At 39.7% G+C, this 23631-nt stretch overlaps 1 protein-coding gene across 1 annotated transcript; it reads left to right on the top strand.

Moving 5' to 3' along the window:
• The first annotated feature begins 1631 nt into the window (after positions 1-1631).
• On the top strand, positions 1632-23232 carry LOC134633185 (alpha-1,6-mannosylglycoprotein 6-beta-N-acetylglucosaminyltransferase B-like). The gene is made up of 18 exons (XM_063482055.1): positions 1632-1726; positions 2152-2207; positions 4100-4215; positions 9046-9175; positions 9266-9414; positions 13293-13357; positions 14822-14995; positions 15074-15241; positions 15341-15510; positions 15765-15896; positions 16344-16477; positions 17774-17907; positions 19461-19616; positions 19698-19844; positions 19985-20101; positions 20218-20292; positions 21756-21916; positions 22229-23232. The coding sequence occupies exons 2-18, from the start codon at positions 2182-2184 to the stop codon at positions 22398-22400; spliced, it is 2226 nt and encodes a 741-aa protein (XP_063338125.1). The 5' UTR covers positions 1632-1726; positions 2152-2181; the 3' UTR covers positions 22401-23232.
• The last annotated feature ends 399 nt before the right edge of the window (positions 23233-23631 follow it).

Raw genomic sequence — 23631 nt, 5'->3', positions numbered from 1 at the left:
GAGGCAATGGACCCTCTGAGCGAGTCGTGCTGCAGCACTGGACCTTCCATTGGTCTGACAGGCTTTGGACAAGTCACCCTTTGAAGCCAAATCAGGAATGTCCCTGAGAGAGAACTCAATCAGTCAGTGAATACTGTTTTCTTTCAGCAGTTAGTACAGCCAAATGACCTCCACACAGTCTCTGTCAGCTGTACATGTTTGCATTGGAAGCCACGTGGCTCTGGAGTAACACTGTGGCCAACATTGTGTCACCCAGACACATTACTGAGGACACAGAACTTCAGGTATACTACCCTGTATACTTATGATCTGAGCAGGAAGAGAGGGCCAGTTTGAGTTGTCCTTTCATTGTGGCTATTCATGGAGACAACACCGAGCTTCAAGTTCTTAGAAAAGCTCTTTGTGTGTTATAATGGGAAGAATAAAGGAAAAGCTCTGTTTAAACAGCAGGACTGTTGACACAATAAATCAGGTATACGAAGTGGCAGGTGTGTCTACGCCCTCATATTTTATTTTTCATTCTACCAGAGATGTGGCCACATCATAGACTCCGATATGTCCCTTTGGGGGAAAACTGTACTGCGACATCCTAGTTGTACCAAAATGCATCGTAATGTGTCCTCTGGGACCACGTTAGCATGAGCCACTTTGTTTACTGCCACTGGCACTCAAGAAAGAATGAAGCAGAGTTAGGAACAGGTTAAGAAGGCAGCTATGCTTCTGTGAATTTCCTGATGACTGCCAGTCATGGTGGTCACTTGGAGCGTCTCAATGGAAAAACTTTCTCAGAAGCCGGATGCAGTGTATTTACAGCATACATGTACTCGTAGCCTACATGCTCACAAAAACAGTAGAGTTTGTGTTCTTAAATTACTCCTAAAGGAACCAGCTTAGAATGTTTGCTGCCCTAAATCATGTTAACTTACACGTGACACACATTAGAGCTTTTTCTGCCAAATAGGACAAAGAAAATATAGGCCCCTAAAAAAATGCTCTGCTATAACGTTTAAGCCCAAGTTAACACTGGAGTGCTTTAGAAAGACATTTTTCATTTTCACTTTCTCACTTTCCACTGCAGGACTTGGACTATAAGGCCATCTCAGAAGTAATTCATAATCAGATTTGGTGAAACATACTTTTACATACACCAAAATCTGCGCCTCAAACGCATGAAATTCTATCTAACCCTGACATAGTTCCAACATAACATGTCAAACTTACAATCTTTTCCCTGCATTGTTACTTACACACTTTCGAGTGGGCATTTTCTTTGTTCTATCACCATCATTATGATTTTCACTGTCATTAAGTTCCTTCCGTCTTGTGTCTGTAATATTTCATTTAGCACCAAAGCTTTGCACCCACTGAGCTACCTAAATAAGTTCCCAGCTTGTGTATTAATTCACTACTAGCACTTAATGTGAGCCTGAAAGAAAGTGACACCCAGTAGCGTGGGCTCCATTGTACCTCTGAAAGGCCGAAGCAGCACTCTGGGTATTGTCTTCTTTAAAGGGGAGTCTGGTTCCCTTGACTACCGCAGGATGCCTACCCATAGGCCCTGGGAGAGAGAGAAAAGGCAGGGCCAGAGACGGAGGGAAAAGAGAGCAGAAAGAAGTAAAAAAGGAGGCAAGCCGCGTCCCGTCCTTAACTTTATTTGCTTTTTCAAGTTTGTGTTTTCAAAGCAGGCCAGATGGCTGCCACTGGGTTGGGTTGAAGACCTACAGAGGTGAGGATGTTTCTGAATGTGTGGTTGTCTGTGTGCTGACTGGTTTTGTGAGGCAAACTGCTGAGACATCTCTGTGTATGACTCACACTGACATACAACAGGCTGGTGACAGGCGTTTTTTTGTTTTTAGCATCTCTATCAGTCTAATGAACATAACAGAAATGCCGAAAGACCACTGGCCAAACAAGCTGGCGGTCTTTCCTGCAGGCAGCAGCATTACTCTGACAGCTATTTATGCCTGTAAAATTTGTTGATGGAGTTTAGCTGGAAAGTGTGTTCATTAATTTGCAATTTTAAAAAGAAAAAGTACAATGGTTTTTCTGTCACTTCAATCCAAATGAGATAATAAGAAATGTAACTGTACCACTTTTGCAGTGTAGTGCATGTTTAATTTATTGGAATTTCTAATGTTATTACTTCGACAGTGACATCCTACTCCCTGTAAACAGAGGGCCATGCGTGTCACGCTGCGGCCTCGTAGGTAAGCCCCAGTCCCGTTATAGCTCGCAGTAGAAAGTAGAAAAACAGGTCACATATTGCTTTTCTTCCTTTGGCTGCCTGAAATTGTCATTCTCATTTTGACAGCTAATTGTTTAGCTGGCTTTGGTGCATAACTGGATCTCCCCAGCATGTGATATCACCAGCAGTAGGCCAACCATTACTCAGTAACTTGTTTTAACATGATTTCTCCTTTGAGGCTTTTGAGCCGTGCAGCTCAAAGTTTGTGATGAGTGCACTGACAATTTTGATGAAATGCAACTGAGTGGAAAATAATTTGATCTGGATCTGAATCTGGAGCTTTATAGGCACTAGGAGAGCCCTCAAAGTTATTGTGTGTGCACTTGAGCCTGGCTATGCAGTATGTTTTCGGGTTAGGGTGAATACTTTTACTGGCCTGATGAAAGTGAGAGAGAGTGATGGCTCTCTAAGCCCCAATTAAATCTTCAAATACTTGTTTTTACACGCCAGGGTCCCCTCACTTGAAGTCATGGAACAATTTAGCTCTCCACATTCACTAAATGAATTTAGTGAAAGGCAAAGTCCGCCTGCGTGTGTTTTTTTAATCGCATCAAGGTTACTACTAAAACCAAATTTATAAAGTTTAAGGGACATTTAACTGGTTGGGCATGGTGAAAACTAATTTTAAAAAGTGACGTTTTATGTCCTGCCCGATACATGGCCAATAAATAATAAAAATAAACAATCAAAGGAAATAATAACAACAAGATGGTGTTGATTTTACTGCAGCAAATGGTGTCTTGTCAGACAGGTTCTCTTTGGGGGCATTTTTAGAGATTAAAGGCAAAACTACACCCTCAACCATTTGAAAAGACGTGAATTATGATTTGATAACAAAATACACCTATATATAAAATTAATATTTTAGAGGTAGTTCAATACGATGCAAAAGTCTTTAACTACCTCTCACTTCTTTATATATTGCTTTCAAGGAGCCAGACTTTACCATCAGATTTGATCCACCATCTGGAAAAAGTCTAATTATCAACAGCTTAATTTTTCAACAATGTAGTAAAAGTATATCTAGATAGAAAATCACAACGAAACTCTATCAGTCATGAACTGGCCTGCCAAAGCCCAGAGTGGGATCATCTCAAGAGAGAACAGAACAACAGGCGCCAGCATCCAAAAAGAAAAAGCCTGGATAACAATGAATGAAAACTAAATAAAATTACATGAAAGATGCCTAAGAGAGTTCAAACTGTGTGAAGAATAAATGTGGTCATACCAAATGACCACGCATTTGCCTGATATACTGTATTTCCATGTAAACTGCATCACCTATGTCCCATTATCCAAGCCATGTATAAAAATGAGAGATAGCTCCTGACTTTAACACTGTATCGTATTCGATTACATTCTTTGTCAGTTTAAAAACCTATGGGGTAGCTGAAATAGTTAGCTTAAAGTTAGCTTAAACTGTCTGCCAAAGGTAGACTTATCATCAAGCAACAACAACTGCTAACAAAAATAACAAGTAAGTAGGCTTAACCTAAAAGAAACGGGATATTAAAGTAATAAAAACAGCTTAAATAATTATCTAAAACGAGTAGCTAATAGGTAAAGCTAGCAATAACGTGAAAATGGTATTAGCATATAGTTTAAAGCTAAAACTAGTGGAAGAGTTAGAGTCAAAGTAAACCCACTCTCAGGTAGGACAAAGTCTACAATGGCTTCTACAGTGTGTCAACATAAAACACAACAGTGAATAACATCCAGTTTCAAGTAAGGATACATGCTGCTATAGGTTACCTGAGTCTATTTTGCTGGGCTGTGGAGGTACATTACACCAAAAAAGGCTTGGTGACTACTGATTGTGCTGTAGAGTGTTTCTCTGTGTATTGTGCCCTCTAGTGGCTGCCTGGTGCTGTGTCTGTGCCTGTCTGTGGTCACCCTGCTGTTACAGAGCCTGTGGGTGCCACTGGAGATGACCAGAGATGATCCTGCAGGGAGCTCACCCGAGGATCTGGGTAACTCATACACACAAACACACAGTTTAGTTTACAAGTAGACTTAGTTTCCTATTAAAACTTTTCTGAAAATGCAAAAATGGTAATACATTAGCGCGCACCCACATTGCCATAGTTTTGGGCAACAGTGATTATGAAAGAAGCTCTTTGTGTGCAGGGATTAAGATCTGACCTGACTGATTTGCCAGTGTTACATGAAGATTTGTACACAGTTCCCGGTGGGCCCTCCCAGGCGTCTGACAGTTGTGGGTTTGTGGCCAATCCCAAAATCATTTGTCTGGCTAAACTGTTTCTCTAAAGGAAGGCATTTAAGATGGTGTAGACAAGGTTGTTTGGGAAGGTTTCTTAATTCACTTCACTTGACTTATATGAAGTGTGGTAATCCCACACATAGGAATATATTTATACATAATATGTTTCTACAGTGAATAAAAATAGCTGTCTTGTGAGGATTAGTAACCAAATATATACACTTAACATAAGAGAGAGCCAGCTCTTTTGTGAAAGACTTGAACAATGTGCCTACCAGTGAATCGGTTTCAAAATGCAACCACAAAAGATGATACTTGTCTAAACATTCCAATGCTTTTCGTCTCAAATTCTAGGAAAATTGTTTTTAGCAGACAGTATAACCCACTCCTGCATTTAAGCCACTGACACACACAGCCACAATTGCTTTGTGCTCTGTGGGACCCACCAGAAGTTGTGTACAAAGAGCCACCCAGCAGTAGTTGTACTGGAAAAAATACCACATGGGAATAGCTGTTGGTAAGCGCACACAATTAATCCAGCTCCCATTTATCACCAAACATCATCTCTGTGGAAAATTTGCAGTTTTGCAAAGTTATTTGATATATTAAATCTTAAAATGATGCCCGATTGCACTGATATCGTGTTATGAAAATTCAGGATTTCTTATTTTTTGCACATTTGTCACACTTACAGTTTTCTGATCATCAAACAATTTTAATATTAGACAAAGATGACCCGAGTAAATACAAAATGCAGTTTTTGAAGGATGATTTCATTCATTCATTTCCTACCTGCCCTTTGTGAAAAAGTAATTGCCCCTCCTATTAAATCATGAAATAACGGTCATTAACCACATTGTTTTGGAAAGCTGAGTTCAGTTTCACTTTCCACACCGAGACCTGATTACTGCCAGACCTGCTGATTCAAGAAATCACTTAAACAGAACATGTCTGACAAAGTGAAGCAGGCTAAAAAAGCTTGAAAATCAACACATCATGGTATGATTTAAAGAATGAACAGAGAGGCAAAGACATTGACATCCAATAGGCTGCAAGAGCTTACAAAGGCTTTCTAAGGTTTTGGGACTACTGTGAACGACAGCAAGAACCATTACCCAGAAATAGAGAAAACTTGGAATAGCGGCAAATCTTTCCAGAAATGGCCAGCCTACCAAAATGACTCCAACAGTGCACTGACGACTCATCCAGGAGGACACAAAAGGACCCAGAAAAACATCTAAAGAACAGCAGGCAGGGATGCCGCAGGGGAGAAAAGTGATGATTCTAAGGGGTCATGACTGACAGGGGACCTATAAAAGCGTAGATGTTTGGTTCACAAAGTTTTTATGAACGCGTTTGTTTTCTAGCATTAGTTTTGTTTTTTGGGGATTTTTTTGGCAACAAGGAATAAAATCCAGTGAGCCTCTGACCCAGCGTTTGATCCCTCTGGCATCTCTGCTCCAATTTCCAAGTGTGAACTCTTAGCTCCAACCTTCTGAACTGCTTATCTCGCAGAGGCTTATTTTTGATGCACAAATTTGGGGCCAGTTTGCTGCTTCAGGATGATTTGCCATAATTGATTGAACCATAAATTCTGCTATCTACCAGGAAATCCTGAAAGACAACGTCTGGGGATCAGTTTTTGCCTTTAAGCTCAGTAGCACTTGGGTTAAGCAGCAGGACAATGATCATTTGCAAGTGCACCTCTGATTGGCTAATGGAGAGGCCCAGTCAATTCTGTACTTTAACCCAAGTAAGATGCGTAAGTATGATGACAACAGGCCTAAAAACCCTCCACTGTGGCTAAATTAAAACAATTCTGCACAAAAGAATGGGCCAAAATTCTTTTTCAGTGTAGTAAAAGAGTATTTGTCTGTTATCACAAAGGCTTGATTGTACTTCTTGCTGCCAAGGTTGACACAACCAATTATTAGGTTTAGCTGCCAACTACTTTTTCACATACGGCAGGTAGGTTTGGATAACTTTTTTCTCATAATAAATTAAATTATCATTTAGAAACTGCATTTTGTATTTATTCAGGTTATCTTTGTCTATTATAAGAATTTGTTTAAGGATTTATAACATGTAACTGTGACAAATATATGAAAAAAAGAAAAAGAAAACACAAATGAGGAATGATTTGAATTTGATTTGAAACATTTTCTATTTTCTATGTCTGTGACTTCAAAGTAAATGTTGCAGACATGTACACATACAGAAACACATGATTTTACTAGCTGCACAGTCACATCTTTACAAGCTTTGGACTATTACAGTCATGCAGTTAGCTTGTAAGTTATTGCAGGGTCCCATGTCCTCTCTCATTGTCTCTGCACCCAAAGGAGCCCTGGCAGGCCAGTAATAACATGTTGACAATCAGCTGAGCAAACAAAGATGAAATGACATTATGATTTTCTCTGTGCATCACAGGTTAAAGCCAGTGTAGCACTCAATATTTGATGCACAATGCCAGCAAAACTATTTTAAAACGCTCTTTGTGAATAGAATTTTTGTTTGGTCAAGACATCCTCAATATACTACACTGTTTCACTCTGAACTCTTTAAGCATCATCATCAGTATTTATGGCAACATACAGTCGCTATTTTCACAGTTAGAGGGCTGTCTAACTGAGGTTCTGACAATGAAAAATGCTGGTTTAGGTCACCCAGATACTATATACTCAGTCCACATGGCCAAACTCAAGAAGTAGAGGGTTCTTGTTTAACTTGTCATAATAGTCAGTGTTAAAAATATCACTGTAACCTACCTCCTTTGGTCAGCAAGATGTATGTATGGTGACGTAGGGCAACTGACCTCTTTTTTCATGTACGTGTACAGTTGTGGTGAGAAGTCTACAACTGTCAGAAGGACTATTATAAATTTACACAAATCTTTTAATAGGTTTACGGTTCTACAGTGTCTTTTAACTTCACTGGACCAAGGCCTATTAACTTCTCATTAGTGATCATGGTGGACTACAACTGGTAGTGTGTCTTTGCGAGCATAAAAAGGATTTATTTACCAGCCCTCACTGGACTGACCAATACTCAGAACATTGGGAAAGTCCAAGGAACTTGGTGAAGAGCTAAGAAACAGAATTGTAGATTTATACAAGTTGGAGCCATTTCTAAACAACTGCGGATTCCAAGATCATAATTCAGACAGTTGTACGTAAGCACAAGTTATTCAGATGTGTCACCACTTTGCAAAGGTCTGGAGGAAGACTCAAACTGTCACCCTTAGATGAGAGGAAATCGGTTAAGATAGTTAGGAAAACCCCATGAACCAGGAAGGTTCAAGCCTGCCATGAATGGGAAACTGCTGGAACACCAGCGTCACCGTCAACACTGAAATGAATCTTACTGAGAGGGTGCAGACCAAAAAATCAACACCATTGACCTCGACTGAAGTTTGCGTCTGCCTACGGGGACAAGCCAAATGCCTCCTGTAGAAAAGTTTGATGGTCAAACAAGTCAAAAAAATTGAGCTAGTGGTCACAATGACATGAGGTATGTTTGAAGGTATAAAGGTGAGATTTTCAAATTTAAGAACACTACAGCAGCTGTCCAGCATGATGGTGGTAGCGCGGTGCTTCGGGGCTGTTTTGCTGCCAGTGGTACTGGTGCATTGCACGAAGTGGATGGAGCAGTTAAAAAAGAGGACTACTTCCAGATTCTTCAACTACACCTCACATCAACAGTTAGAAGATTGGAGCACATAGAAACACAAGTGGGTGTTCCAACAGGACAATGATGCCAGACACACAACAAAACTGGTTCTGGAACGGCTAAAGAAGGCTAACATTAAGCTGCTGCAATAACCAACTATTAGTGGGGTTGTATGTGGGTCTGTATGTATACTTTGACCCTTTGACGATCAAAGAAAATTCAACATTTAAGTCAGTAAAGGTTTGTGCTACTCAATCATATCTACCCTCGAAAAAGAAAAGTTCAAAGAAATCATTAAAAGTCCAAAATTCATGCCCATGAGGTGGGGATGTAAACTCCTAACCATGACTGTATATCACCTCAGAGACTTTTCTTTTTGCTTGATTATTATTATTATTGTTGTTTATTTAAATTTTTGATTTATTAGATAGCGATAGTGAAGAGAGACAGGATAGCAGAGTAAGAGAGTTTGAAAACATGCAGCAAAGGGCTGTGGGCGGGACTCAAACCCAGTCTGCTTCAAGTCCCACCGGCAAACTGGAACGCTAAAGAGCCTTTTCTAAAGCACGTGAGGTCAGTATTTTGAACTAGCGTGACCTCCAATAAAGAATGTGCAAGCATTCGCTAAATAGACTGGTCTCCCTCCTGGTTCATCATTCATTGTTGCTCAGTCAGGAAACCTTAAAGTCACATTTTAACCCACTGAGTTTGCCATTTCTTGGGGTTTATGGGACAAGGTTTGAGCAAATAAGTTTAGTCAAATAAAATGCAATAGTGCTCTTTGTAGTGAAAGAGTGTGTTTTTATGAATACCTTTATTTAATAGACTAATAATATTCATTTTAGACTTAATAATACCACTTCTAGATTACAATATGTGACATACTCTATGCGTATACTTTAAATTACAGGTCAGCGTGGGCTTAGCTTTCGTAACCTGGCTCTTCGCTTGGAGGCTTTGAATACTCAGGTACAGAGGCTGAGCAGAGAGAAAGATGGCTCCAAGCTGACCAGAAATGATCTCACTTTGCTGCTGCAAAGGTATTGATTTGTGGAGCTCAGTATTTTTAAATATAGATATGACTTATAGTGCATTTTTGTGGTCACACGTGGGTTTCTGCTTTTTCCCAGCTTCAGACAGGACCAGCAAGGTTTGGCTCGCTTAGTAGAAAGAGAGCTGAAAAGAGTATCGCAGAGGCTTGATCAGCTCAGCCGTCACCACCAACACCACCATCAGGCTGAAGCTCCAACACCACTTGTTAACCGTAGATCACACACAGGTGAAGTCCAGGCTTTTATCACTTCCAATATTTCTTAAATGACTTAACATGGTTTACATTGTGTTTACAATTACCAACCTTGATTCTCTTTGACGGAAACTAAAACGATGATACAGGAATAGACTTACCATATGTGCTCACTTTTTTCTTGACTTCAAGAGACAGTTTTGTATTTCGTTGTTCAGTTTGGATTTGTTATTTCCTGTGGGTGGAAATTGTAAACTTGTATTCAATGGTTTGGGCACCCGTGAGCAAATAATATTTGCTTTAGTGGTAATTATTGAAGTAAAAATAAAGGGAATACAACCCCTACAATAACAAACAGACATTAAAAATAAATCTTTCTTCAAATGTAAACACATCAAAAATTGTGATTAAGAATTTTCTGCTCATTACAGCTTCAAAGCTGCAATGAGCAAATTTGCTGACTCTAAAGCTAAAAACAATTCCAGCTTGCAGTTTCTGTAGGAATTAAAAGGAGGGAGTTGTGGTAGTCAAGATGAGATCTGGGAAAAAACTTCTGGAAGAAACTCTATCTGCTGAACCAAAAGACAAAGTAAACCCCTGTCATATTCAGTCATATGCATAGGGGTTGCGAGAAGGTTTAGCTGGCGTGGACACCTAACTTTGTGAATGTCATAACTTCAGAATGAGACAACGTATGAGTTTCAAATTCATACCATAGGGGTATCTACTAAAAATCTTGGATGAGTTCGAATCTCAGTGACCTTGACCTCAAGGTCAGAAGAAGTTTTCTGAAAATCTTGTGAATATTTTAAATTTCATTCAAATATTCACAGCACAGGTGTGTCTACTAGGAGGCTGAGGGGTTGTGCTGGCAGTTACCAGTGTTTTTGAATCGTCCTAGTGTCAAATCATACGTGTCAAGAATTAGAAGTCAATTTTAGAAGTCTGAAGTTACTCAGACATTTTATATTTTATTTTATTTTTGTAGTGCAGATAATGCTTTTTGTTTCAGACACATCTCCTCATTAGCCAATCATCACCTACACACTTCAAAAGCTGTCTGCAAATTTAGGAGGTCAGTAATTTGATCCCCAGCTCCTGCATCTGTACATCAGAGTATCCTTGGGTAAGGTACTAAACTCCAAGCACCCTGTAATGGATCCATTGGGTTTGCATATGCCCATGAGTGCTAAAAACCTATCTATGGATGCAGCTCATAGAGTTCTTTGAGCGGTAGTTGAGAGTAAAAAAGTGAGTAACACTTTATAATGCAGCCCACAACTAAGGGGGTAATTCTGCTGTAATTAAATGGCTTTATAATGTATTTTATTTGGAATTGCAATTATATTCGCCTAAAACTACCTAAAGGCAGTTTCACTAGAAGAAGGAGGTAAAAAGTCAGGTTTTTACAGGAAACAAAGAAATAATGATACTGTCAGTAACCTTAAGTATTTACGTTATTCATTGGTAACATAGCGGAAAAATAAACAATATTTCTCCTTCTTTCAACATAAGTATTCGGTAAATATAGAGTGGCTTAACTTTGCCTACCTTTGATTATTTGTAGATAAATATATTTACACTGTAATTTCAATTAAACACATTGAAATCCTATTTAATTACAGGAAAATTGTGCCCTTAGTTATGGGCTGTATTATAAAGTGTTACTGTCCATTGACTATGCACTAAACAGGGAAAGGAAAAAACACTTACGATGGCCAAATTGAACAATTTTAGAATTCAAAAAATTCAAGTTACTACTGTGTTTTTTCAAATCAATGACTGAAGAGAAACAAACACAGACGGTGGCTCGTGTGTCCTCTTTTGAAAGAACTTCTCTTATCTGCTGCACTAACAGCTTCTACATGTAGCCTCATCATAAAAGTCCTTGTGTGAACAACGTAAAGCAATGTCTGGACATAAAAGACTTCTTTGAGGGACAAATAAATGCTAAATTGTGCCATTTGGCCCAAAAAGCCAAAGGAATTTGATAAAATAACACCTTGCAAATCTCCAAGGAGTGCGAGCTGAAGCTTTTGGAATGACTCCCACTGTTCTCTGACTTCAACATTATTGAAAATTTGCAGGGGAATTTTAAACATATACAAGACCACCTAAAACTATTTCAGGAGTTATAGTTATCCGCAGGACATTGCAGACAGAATAAAGACAGACTTTTAGCTTGATACAAAACAGATGACTTAATGGGATGCCGAAACTTTTGCACAACCCCAAGTTATAGTTACTTAACTTCAATTTTAAATTTGCAAAGAGTGAATTACCATTTTTTATATTACCATTTTTTCCATTCAGAATTTGTAAATTGTCAGTATACAACTGTATATCCTCTAAAAAAAGATTCTTTGCAACTGAAATATGTAAAATCAAAGGTGTATTTTTTCAAATAATTAATTATTAAAAATATATTCAGTATAATATTTTCAGTATAACAATCAAGTATATTTAATTTGATCAGATTCCATTAAATTTAACAATTTACCTATGAAACAAAATGACATAGAAAATTTACATATAATCAAATTATTAGTTAGTTTAAGTTTTCCAAAACCAAATTTGAGGAGATTAAATTTGGCTGACTCGGTTTCACTGAGAGGTTGGGCATATTAGCATATAAATCTTTCCTAGTTTAACTTAATTTTAGAGTTCCCTTCATTAGAAGCACTCCATTGTTCAAGATCCAATAAGAATTATACTTTTTTAAATTAAACCGTGCTTTGGCTATACTAAATAAAAAAAAATCCCAATAATTGGCTGGTTACTTACCTCTCTGTGGGCGCCTGTATCGGTACAGTGATCCTCTGAGCCAAATGTATGGTTCACAGCCTTAGAAAAGGTTAACCACACAGTGAAATTAACAAGCTGTGATAATAGAAGGTGTGAATGGCGGGGCTAGAGGTCAGTGTGTGTGCAGGTGGTTATGGGGGATGAAGTCCTTGAATAGAAGTTTAACAAGTCCCACAGAGCCAGCACCAATCCACCGGGCATGGGGAGGGAAAAAAGTTTACGTTACGACCCTCCTGTGAGGTGTCAGGTGAGAGTCGGGTTACGCATACCGGTTAGCACGCGAAGGGTTGTATGGGTTTGTGAGTGCTGGGGATGGGTAAGTATGATTGAAAAAGTGGAATTCATATAGTTTAGGCCACACAGACACCATCACATGGATATGCTTGTAGACACACTTCTGTGGACATGCATACACATGCATGTCCACATGTGCCACCCGCATATTCAGAGGCACACACTTCCCACCAATACCAGCCTATTCGCCCCTCACCCTCTCCCTCCTACATTACCTCACACTCATAAAATATGTCTGAATTACCCAGGAGTCCTTTCACCAACTTGTCTGCCCATACTCCTGTTTTTGCAGAAGGTTTTTTTTTTTCTTTCTGCTGTGCTCATATAGCATATCACTGTTTTTAGGTGCTCATGCTTCAGCTCAGCCTACAAGTTTTCTTCTCTCTTTCTCTTTTTACTAGGTTGTTTTACACAGTTAAGGACTGTGTACTTTGGCAAGGGCCAGCATGGTAAATGGGAATGTTTGGTAGGAGGCAGGTGTGTCAGGTGTGCGTGAGTGCATTCATTCCAGTTGATTGACATGGGCTAGAGATGGTGGGGGGTTTACGGGAAAGGGTCTCTGAGAGCGCTAGTCTAATACCTCATACAGGCATGGCAGCACTATACATCGTGCTGATGGCTGCTACTCACTGTGCACATTTCAGTCAAGAGGTTGTATATCAAAGTTATTGTCCGCTGTTCTTCATTAGCCGAGTTGAGGTGACTCTACAGTATACGTTTTGTTACTGATGCAGGAATTAAAGAATAATGGTGCATTCAAAAGTGCCATAAAAAGGAAAAAAAAGTTTGACGGTTATTATGTTACCCCACAGGGTCCAACGAGAAGTGTCAAGTGCCAGTGGATCCTGCATATCCAGTATGTGCAGAGAAGGTGGAGGTGAGAAAGTGGAAATGTTTTGGAGTGCAAATTTAATTGATGTATTGGAATGCTTATGCCTATATTAAAATGCTTAAAAAAATAAAAAACTATATTTATTTATTTATTTTACTATGCAGACATCCTAGCAAACATTACAACCTTGAATGACCTTTGTCAATATCTATTCCTAGTTGAGAGACAAGACTTCCATTTCTTATCCTACTTAGCTAATAGATTTGTTGTTGTATCAGCTCCATCCATGGCTTTATGATGCAATATCTGTAACTGGCCAATATGTTAAATTCATTATGTAACACAAGTATTGTGCATTTTCTTAAAAACCAGATAATACTGGTCCTTGTAAATGGAAAAGATGCTGTGTGGCTGTCCATACACAATCAAGTGCTAATCAAATTAGTTGTTGTTGACAGATGCATTTAGTTCCTTCATTGCAATGACCTGATCTATACTTTTATCTCTCTTCTCTCTTTGTGAGAGAGTGTGACTAAAGCTGTATTCTACTGTATGTGGAAGCAATGTAAAAAAATTTGTTCATCTAAATGTGGAGTCTTCTTTACACACTAAGGTTAATTGTGGAGTTCCACAGGGTTCTGTACTAGGACCAATTCTATTTACATTATAAATGCTTCAATTAGAAGGTACACCATATATTTTTTATTGTTATACAGATGACACCAGCTCTTTCTATCCATGAAGCAAAATGCGATTAGTTTATCTGCAGGAATGTCTTAAAAACATAAAGACCTGGATGACTTCTAACTTCCTGTTTCTAAATTAAGATAAAAGTAAGGTTATTGTACTCTGTTCTAAAAATCTTAGAAACAGTATCTAAAAAGGTACCTACTCACTCTCTACCTAAAGACGCTCTCTCTTTCATTTTTAATATAGCATATAGTTAGGGCTGGGTCAGGTGAACCTGAATCCTCCCTTAGTTACACTGCAATAGGCCTAGTCTGCTGGCTTCCGATGATGCACTGAGCCTTTATTCTTCACTCCTCTGTTTTCGCTATTTGTGCTTATGCACCATTTTGCATTTAATCATTAGTTTTATTAATCTCCAGCTCTTTTTCAGTGTGTCTTATCGTTCTCCCCTCACCCCCAACCAATCATGGCAGATGGCAGGCCCTGCCTTAGCATGAATCTGGATCTGCCAGAGGTTTCTTCCTGTTTAACTGAAGTTTTTTTCTTCCCACTGTTGCCAAGTACCTGCTCATAGGGAGCCACTGTTGGGGTTTTCCCTCTATTATTATGGAGTCTTTACCTTATAATATAAAGTGCCTTGAGGTGACTGCTGTTGCGATTTGGTGCTATATAAATAAAAGTGAAATGAGTTCAGTTGTATTGAAATGAATGGCAGTGAATTGAATGTGTCATTTATGGTTCAGTTTTTGCTGTGTACAAATACCAGTTTTGACCAGGTAAAAAACATGTTTAATAACATAACACGTTTCTCTGTGGCAGTTCCTGCAGGCTCAGTGGCAGTCAGACCCCTGTTATGCTTTTTATGGAGTGGACGGTACCACTTGCTCCGTACTGACTTACCTCAGCCAGACAGAGGACTTTTGTCCCCCTCGAGATGGAAGAAACCACTCTAGTCTGCCATGGCATCAGAAACCTCAAGCTCATACAAAGAAGGTAGCTTCTTCATGCGCCTGTGTCTGTTGATGTGGAATGATGACATTTTCACTGCTTTCATGTTATAATCATTTGCAGACTGAGATACGTAAATCTCTACTCCCACTGTATGAGGCGATCAGCAACAACAGCAGCCCAGCAATTAAGTTTATCCGCTCCAGAGTGGAAAAAATGTCTGATCGGTGGATACAGGCTGGTCTGAGGATGAAAAAGAGCAGCAATAACACAGTCTCCACACAGATGAGGGTATATGTATATGTATAAGTGATTAAAGTTTATTGAGGTATTTCATTTTATATAGTCGATAATCAATGAAATAATAATTTGGGACTTTATATACTTTAGGTGCTGCTTTATCCTGGTGCCCTGTCTGGAAGTGTTGGCCAGCATTTTGAAGCAATGGTGGAAAGAGGTGGTCCTTTAGGAGAACTGGTTCAGTGGGCAGACCTCAGCGCCTGCCTAACAATCCTTGGCCACAACCTGATCTTCAGCACCTCACAGCACCAACTTCACAGGTTACTACTACTAATTTTATTTATTTGGACATAATTTCATTAGTTAATTGGACTGAATAGGATTTATACTCTGGCATCACTGATATATGATGTAATTACAGACCTTAAAGCCAGTTTATACATGTTTTACACAACCTTCTGTTTATCAGTCCAGCTAATCTGTGATTACTTTACACTGTAGTGATGAAAAGAGGGAAACAATATTATTGTTGTCCTTTCTAGAACCTGACTTGTGTTTGTTGTGATTAATTCAGCTTGATAGGTGCTGCTCCAGGCAGAGGCAGCTGTCCGATCCAAAGGCCCCTCACCTTTGACCTCATTTATACCGACTATCATGGCCTCGCTCACCTCCAAGGAGCCATGGGACTGGCTTTCAAGCATTACCAGTACATAAACAATTTTCTGGATCATATAGGAAGTACATTTCAAGTCCTTTCTTATGAAGACTTTTGATGTAGTGATAAATGATTTAGAAACTACCATTATTGTCATTAATTAAAAAACCCACCAGCGATAATAACAATAATAATCAAAAATTACTTCTGTTTTCCATAAAGTTGAACTTGTATGACACGTTTATACAGCTTGCTTTAGTGGATTATTGTTTCAGTGTGAAGTAGGAAAACTGTGAGATCCTTCAGTCAAAGCAATTAAACATTTACATGTTGTTTTGTCCAGTTTTTATTGGCCCTGATATTTGCCCGACACATTCAGGTCCTTGTGAGATTTTAAATATAAGTATGTCACATGATGATTGCAGCTTTATGCGCCAAAACATGTAGTAATAAGTATATCAATGAATGGCAAATGATTCAAATCAACAATCTTTCTAGGTGTCGCTTCAGAATCTTGGACTCATTTGGCACTGAACCGGCCTTTAACTTTGCGAGCTACGCACGTAGCCATGGATATAAAACGCTGTGGGGCAGCTGGGATCTCCAACCTCTACAGTACATGACCATGTTCCGTAAGTTATTTTGTACGCATGTTGATTTGTACCTATGTCTTTCCTACGCATGGATACAATTATCTTAAAATGCACTCTAAATATATGTCTCCAATGCAACCCTCTAAGTGTCCTTACAATGAGAGGATTAATAGTTAAGGTTAAATAAACCTCGTGCCCAGACGGAGCTTTCATTCCAACACCTCTCCTTGTCATCTTTCCCACCCTGCCGGGAGATGGAGAAAAGCTGGAAGCCCTGGGCCGAGAGCCACTCTTCATCCCTCAGCTTGGAACACTGTTTATTTGTCCTGCTAAAGGAGGAGGGGGGTGTTAGTTGAGGATGTGAGAAGGACCAAAAGACAGAAAGAAAACAAAACAGAAGAAGGACACGGTAGGAGGAAAGAAAAGAATGAAGCTTGAGAATGTTTAAGCATTTATGCTTCTGTTTTGCAAAAGTCCAGAGGAAGACAGTTGACTGAAGGATTACAGGAAACAAGAACTGTAAACAGGCAGAAGAAACCAAAGGTCGCTTCATTCACTCCCAGCTTTTCTCCAAACCCCCACATGCTGCAAGACCATAGCAGTGTTTCATTGCATATCACTACTATATCTGATAGGTGTGTGTGAAGCGGTGAACCCAGACAGACGCTGGAGACAAGTGGAGCTGAAAAGGAGCCAGCAGGAAATTCTGTGCTGGGTGAATGAGGGGAGATTTGGCAAAGGTCTTTTAAACAAGTATCTTGAGACAAGAGGACAGCACACACACACACACACACACACGCAAAGGTTACAAATCGATGTTTGAACACACACCTTTGCTGGCACATTCCTTTTAAAGTAAATACTCATCTCTCACACCTACCTCAGTGTGTCAGAGGGCAGCAGGGTGGCAGCTGCCTATCCAAACACCTAACCCTCTTATATATGTGGAGTTCTCATTTCCTTCAGCGGATGATTTATGCTGCACAGCATGTTTTTCCTCTCTTGCAGAATTTTAATATAAACTGTTATTCAACTATAGTCCTAATAAGCGTCCTCGGTAATAGTAGCCTTCACATTTCTCTCAATCAGCTTATTCTTTATGTCATCTTCAGAGCAGATAGGTTCATAAGTGTTCACCGTCTTTGATCACAGTTTAGTTAAAATAATCACCAAGTTAGGGAGACGTTTCTGCTCAAGTCTGTCAGCATTTCTACCAAAAACTTACTGGACTGACTTGCTGCTTTACCTTTTTCTCTCTGAACGTAGCTGAAGTTCAAACCCTTGAGTAATTATTTTAGGATGTCCTTTAAGTCCTCTTTGCTCTGTTCTCTCCAGCTCACACTCCTGATAATTCCTTCCTGGGCTTTGTGAGTGAAGGGACCGTTAGGAAGGGAAGCGAGCTCGAGCCAGTGAGCTACAAGAAAGACAGAATAGCGGTGGTCTATGGAAAACAGGACTACATGTGGCAGGTATGAGGACCAAAAAAAGTGCATATATGTCAGAAAACAAACATTCACAACAAATTATGCCAAGAAGTCCTCTACTTGACGGCTATGAGAGGTTAAATGCACTGCAACCTTAGGAAAACACCAACTGTTAAAAAACACACAATACAGCTAAAATGGTAAATGGCCTGTATTTGTATAGCGCTTTACTAGTCCCTAAGGACCCCAAAGCGCTTTACACATTCAGTCATCCACCCATTCACACACACATTCACACACTGGTGATGGCAAGCTACATTGTAGCCACAGCCACCCTGGGGCGCACTGACAGAGGCGAGGCTGCCGGACACTGGTGCCACCGGGCCCTCTGACCACCACCAGTAGGCAACGGGTGAAGTGTCTTGCCCAAGGACACAACGACCGAGACTGTCCAAGCCGGGGCTCGAACCGGCAGCCTTCCGATTACAAGGCGAACTCCCAACTCTTGAGCCACGATCACCCTGATTCAAGCTAAGCTTGAATAAAACACAATGGCAGTAGAAAAAAAAACACGTTGACATTTTCTTAAGTTGCAATGCGTTTGAAACCTCGTGGCCACCGTATCGACTAGATCTTAGTTTGTACGTCACCTAAAACTCAAAAATACTTGTTAATAGGCAGACCTGTAGTACTACTTATTTAAGGATTCATGTTTTGGTGTGAACTGCACTGGAGATATTGGATATAAAAATGTCTGCCTTCTCCTGACTACGATGGTTCTAGATGGTACTGCTAATAACTGTGTTACTAAGGGTACTAGCCACTTGAATTGTTGAAAAGTTAAAAGATAAGTAAATCTGAAGCTCCATGGCAATTGTTGTGAAGCTTTTGCCTTTATACCAAACTATGCCTGCCAGCCAAAGAAAACATGCAACTAACAAACCTTATAGATGAGACACGGAGCATTAATGTCAAGTGTCTCATCAGTGGTAGATAGCTAGGAGGGGGGCAGAGGGCATCTTCCAGTCTACATGTTACCAAATATTTTTGAGCAAACTTTGGAAACACTGAACCCCTAATTTCTCTCGATGCAACTATTAGGTTGAGCTCACTTAAAGGAGCAGAAGTAATTCCATGTAAATGGGTGAATATGGCTTATGTGGTGTGATTTCATTCATTTAGAGCAGAACAGTTAAATACCATACTATATAAATACCAGTCCATTTATTTGCATGTTTGCCAGGTTGGTGGGTTCACTTTGGTAGAACGGAAATGGTTCTGTTGCTCACAGAAAGTTTGTGGCTTTATTTGAGAAACTTGATCGTTATTTCTGTTTTTAAAAAGCATTTTTTGGAACTTTTTTTGGAGAACCACAAGACTGGCGATGTTTATTCCGTTATGCTGATGTGAAGGCAAACATTTCTACAGCCGGTATCACCAAAATTGGGAAGCTTACACCAGATGGATAAATAGCGCCACAGGACAGAAGAAAATATTTATATCATGTATATTTTGGTTTTGAACACGCTTGAATTTCATGTACTCAGTGATCCATCTGTTTTTTTTGTTGTTGTTATTTTTCTGTGTGTAATCTCCAGGGTAAATATGAGTATGTGAAAGTGATCAGTGAAGAACTGGAGACTCACGCCACAGTCTATCAGCCTCCTGGACACACATTGCATCTGCCCAGCTTCATCAGAAACCATGGACTGCTGACTCAGGAACACTTTCAACAACTTCTCCGTAAAGCTAAGGTCTAATTAGAGCCTATCACAGTGTAAAAAGCCAGAGAATTATTTTGGATAACCTGCAATATTATAAATCTTCCCTTTCAGTTGTTTGTAGGTCTTGGCTTCCCCTATGAAGGTCCAGCACCTATTGAGGCAATAGGAATGGGATGTGTCTTTATTCAGCCGAGATTTGACCCTCCACACTCATCAGCCAACAATGACTTCTACAAGGGCAAGCCCACCACAAGACAGGTAAGCAACTCTTAAATCATGGGGAAAAAACGTGAAAATAAATATTTTATATTATCTAAATTGTTATTTCATTGTTGAATCCCAAATACTGGCAATATTTAATCAAAGATATAATAACAGTTCATAATTTTCAATCGCAGCTCTCCTCCCAGCACCCTTATGCTGAGGAATTCATTGGTAAACCTTACGTATGGACTGTGGATGTGACCAACAAGAGTGACATACGCGAGGCCGTCAAAGCGATTCTAAGAAGTGAGGTAGTTTCCACTAAACATACTAAATCAAAGTTAAACTGTATGCTCAGTACAAACATGCACACATATTATTTCCCCAAATTCCATTTAAGTTAGCGTGTTTATGTCTGATCTTGCAGGTGAAGTCCTTCACTCCTCAGGAGTTCACTTGTGTGGGAATGCTGAAGCGGGTCCTTGGTTACATCACTCACCAGGTACAAAGATGGAAAAAAGAGACGGAATATTATTATTAGGTGGTACCCCAGCAAATTTCAGTCATAAATCAGATTTATGAAGTATGTTCTGAAATGTGTGGAAATCTCAAAAAAGAGTGCATGCCTTTGTAAACCTATCAGTTGACGCCTCGGTGCCTTTGTTGGAATTTTTGTGGTCAGAATTTTACACGATAATTTGGGGCTTTTAATTCTTTTTTTTTAACTGTTCTTTCCAGAGTGGAATGATTGTACAGCATACATCTTTAATGACTTTACAAATGAAAAATTGGGTGCACAAGTTGGTAATTATTTTGGATTTTCTCTAATCCTCACAGGTTTTAAATTAGACTTACAGTCTCAGGTGTATACAGACACTCAATTCAATCTTTTAATAAGTTTAAGGTTCTACAGGGTCTTTTAACTTGACCAGGCCAAAGCCTATTAACATCTCGTTAGTGATCGTGATAGCCTACAACTCTTTCTCTTTGCTGGCACAAAAAGGATTTGTTTGACAGTGCTCACTGGATTGACCTCAGAACATTGGGAAAGTCCAAGGAACTCAGTGAAGAGCTAAGAAGGAGAACTGTGGATTTACACAAGTTGGAGCCATTTCTAAACAACTGCAGATTCCAAGATCATAATTCAGACAGTTGTACGTAAGCACAAGTTATTCAGATGTGTCACCTCTTTGCAAAGGTCCTCAAAAGGGAAAATGGGTTCAGGAACAACGCAGGAAGCATGAAGGCTCAAGCCTGCCCTGAACTTGAAACTCCTGGAACACCAACATCACTGTAAAGCGATTTTTTCATCACAGTGCTCCCAAATCGATGTATTCAAGCTTGACTAAAAATTTGCATGTGGATAAGCCAGATGTCATCTGGAGAAAAGTTTTATGATGATATGAGACAACGATTGAGCTATTTAGCCACAGTGACAAGAGGTATGTTTGGAGGAGTAAATCTGAGCCTTTCAAACCTAACAACACTGTACCGGCATGGTGGGGGTGTCATCATGCTCTGGGGCTATTTTGCTGGCAGTGGTACTGCTACATTGCAGAAAGTGGATGGAATAATGAAGAAGGAGGACTACTTCCAAATTCTTAAACTTTACTATTGGGTCCTATTGGATATTCCAATAGAGCAATACCATAACATTCATGCCCATGATGAGTGTATGGAAACTTCTGATCACAACTGCAGTTCAGTAAAGTATTGACAGAAAAAGATTTCTCCAATTGGGGATCCATCAAACAGAATATTATCAAAGAGGAAGAACAAAAAGAAGACCCTATGTGTATCTATATAATAATTAAACCTAAATTTTAATTTAAAGTCAGGAGTGTCTCCCAGGCCTTTGTTCCCTTATGAGCATTAGATATAGGAGAGATTTTTCAGTTCTTGCTTGGTTCAAACTCTAATCGTTGTCAGTTTTTTCCTTCTCTTTGTTATCATAAATCACCCAAGAACTTCTGCAGTAAATCTGTCCCTACTTGGCCACCAAAAAGTGCTCTGAGGGTTCACCTAGGTCCACTGGGTCAGTCCTGTGTGAGTGCGTGCCGGCGGTCCTCCCTCGTGTGTGAGCCGGCTCTGTTTCACCACCTCAACACCCCTGCTGCGTTTACCAGGTGAGAAATTAGCAAACACTGACACATGCACATCTGGAAACAGACCGAGGACAAAACATGAATAAAATCATGTTTGAGATCTCTTGGTGGTAATAAGATCCGAATGTTAATGCTGTGTAACCTTTTCAGCAGATAAAAATCAGTAAGCACCGCCGTTTTTCTTGTACATCATCCAGGATTCCCCATAAAACTGAACAAGATCACAAAGATACCATTAAACGAATACAATGCAATATAGTACAATGTTCTATAGTATCAATATGTACACTACTGTATATACAAATAAACTAATTACCTTTTTTTAATTTGCAGGCTTGGATTAAGTTGCGCCAGCGTGCTGCCGGAACTCAACCACTTGTTTCCTTCCTACAGTCCTTGGGGTCGTCAGTGTGGCCTCCAGCAGGAGCCCCTGCTTTTCAGTTGTGCTGGCTCTGATCCGTCCTATCGCAGACTGTGTCCCTGCAGATCTCACCTAACTGGATAGGTTGCAATCTGTCTTGACTGCCTCTAAGTAACACTGAAAGAACTCAGGAAAAGCACCAAAGAACCATCTGCAATGCACGCTGTACAGGTAAAGATTCCCAACAAAAGGGAGACAGCTCTCCCGCCATAGCCATTGAAAGCCTTGCAGTCATGTTTGTGTACATGTACACATTCAAATGACATACAATTCTGAGGAAGCAACCATGACTGAATGTCATTTCCTTAAAGTACTTGACAAGCTGAAGAACTGTAAATCCAAGGCCTGATTTCCCTTGGCGTCAAGTGTTGCTGTAGCTTAAGAAAAAAAGCCTTTGAATGCCGGCAATATGCACCTCAGGGAAAATGTGTTTACATGTATTTAAATCAAGTGGAAACTGGCACCAGCAAGTACAAAAGCTGACCAGTTCACATCAGTTCTTCGCCTACTCTAGTCACACACAGTGCAGTAGGCTTCAGTGTTATGCAAAATAAGTATCTAATTATTCATTCGCTTACAGTAATGTATCACAGTGGCCAGTGCTGCATGGGATTGCTGCTCATGTTGCTCCTTCATGCTTTGCTGGCTGCAGATATTAGCCTGGGGCCTTAAAGGAGAGAGGGTGACAGCCTAAGTGATGAGGCTCATTATCGGAGTGAATCATGGATAACCTCTGAATCCATTTGGGAGGTCACAGCCGTATGACCATTATTATACTGTCATCTAAACCATTGGTTCCCAACCATCTTTGACTTAGGAAACCCCCTCAGCTCTTTTTAAATCTATGCCCCCCCACGATTGCTGTAGGAAGAAACTCATTGTTTGGCTTTCAAATGCAAACTTTATGTCATTTAAACCTGGGAAAAAAGTCAGTTAAGACAGAATTAATTGTATTTTCATGATTTTTTTAAAATAGAAATTAAAGCTTAAAATGATTTTAATCACAACGAGTGTCTCGTTTTGCACTGGGGTTCCAGGATTATTCCCCGATTGCTTCATGACTTACAGATTTGTTGGAACCCAAGGGTGCGTTACGGTCCAAGCTGATATGAACAAAAATGGAAATCTTACATATGTACATTTAATCATTTCCATTCTGAAAGCTCAAAGAGTCACACAGGCTTTTCTCATCACCCCCACCAACCGGTTGCACAACTACACGTGAAAGAAACAAATGATAACAAGTAAAGGTGAAACTACAGCTCACAGTCAGTGATGAGGTGCTGCACTTACAAAGCACAGCTGTTAGCAAAGA

This window comes from Pelmatolapia mariae, linkage group LG8 (assembly GCF_036321145.2).
Source record: "Pelmatolapia mariae isolate MD_Pm_ZW linkage group LG8, Pm_UMD_F_2, whole genome shotgun sequence".
Lineage (NCBI taxonomy): Eukaryota > Metazoa > Chordata > Actinopteri > Cichliformes > Cichlidae > Pelmatolapia > Pelmatolapia mariae.
The sequence above is the reverse complement of the archived record's forward strand: the minus strand, read 5'-3'. Positions and strand labels throughout refer to the sequence as shown.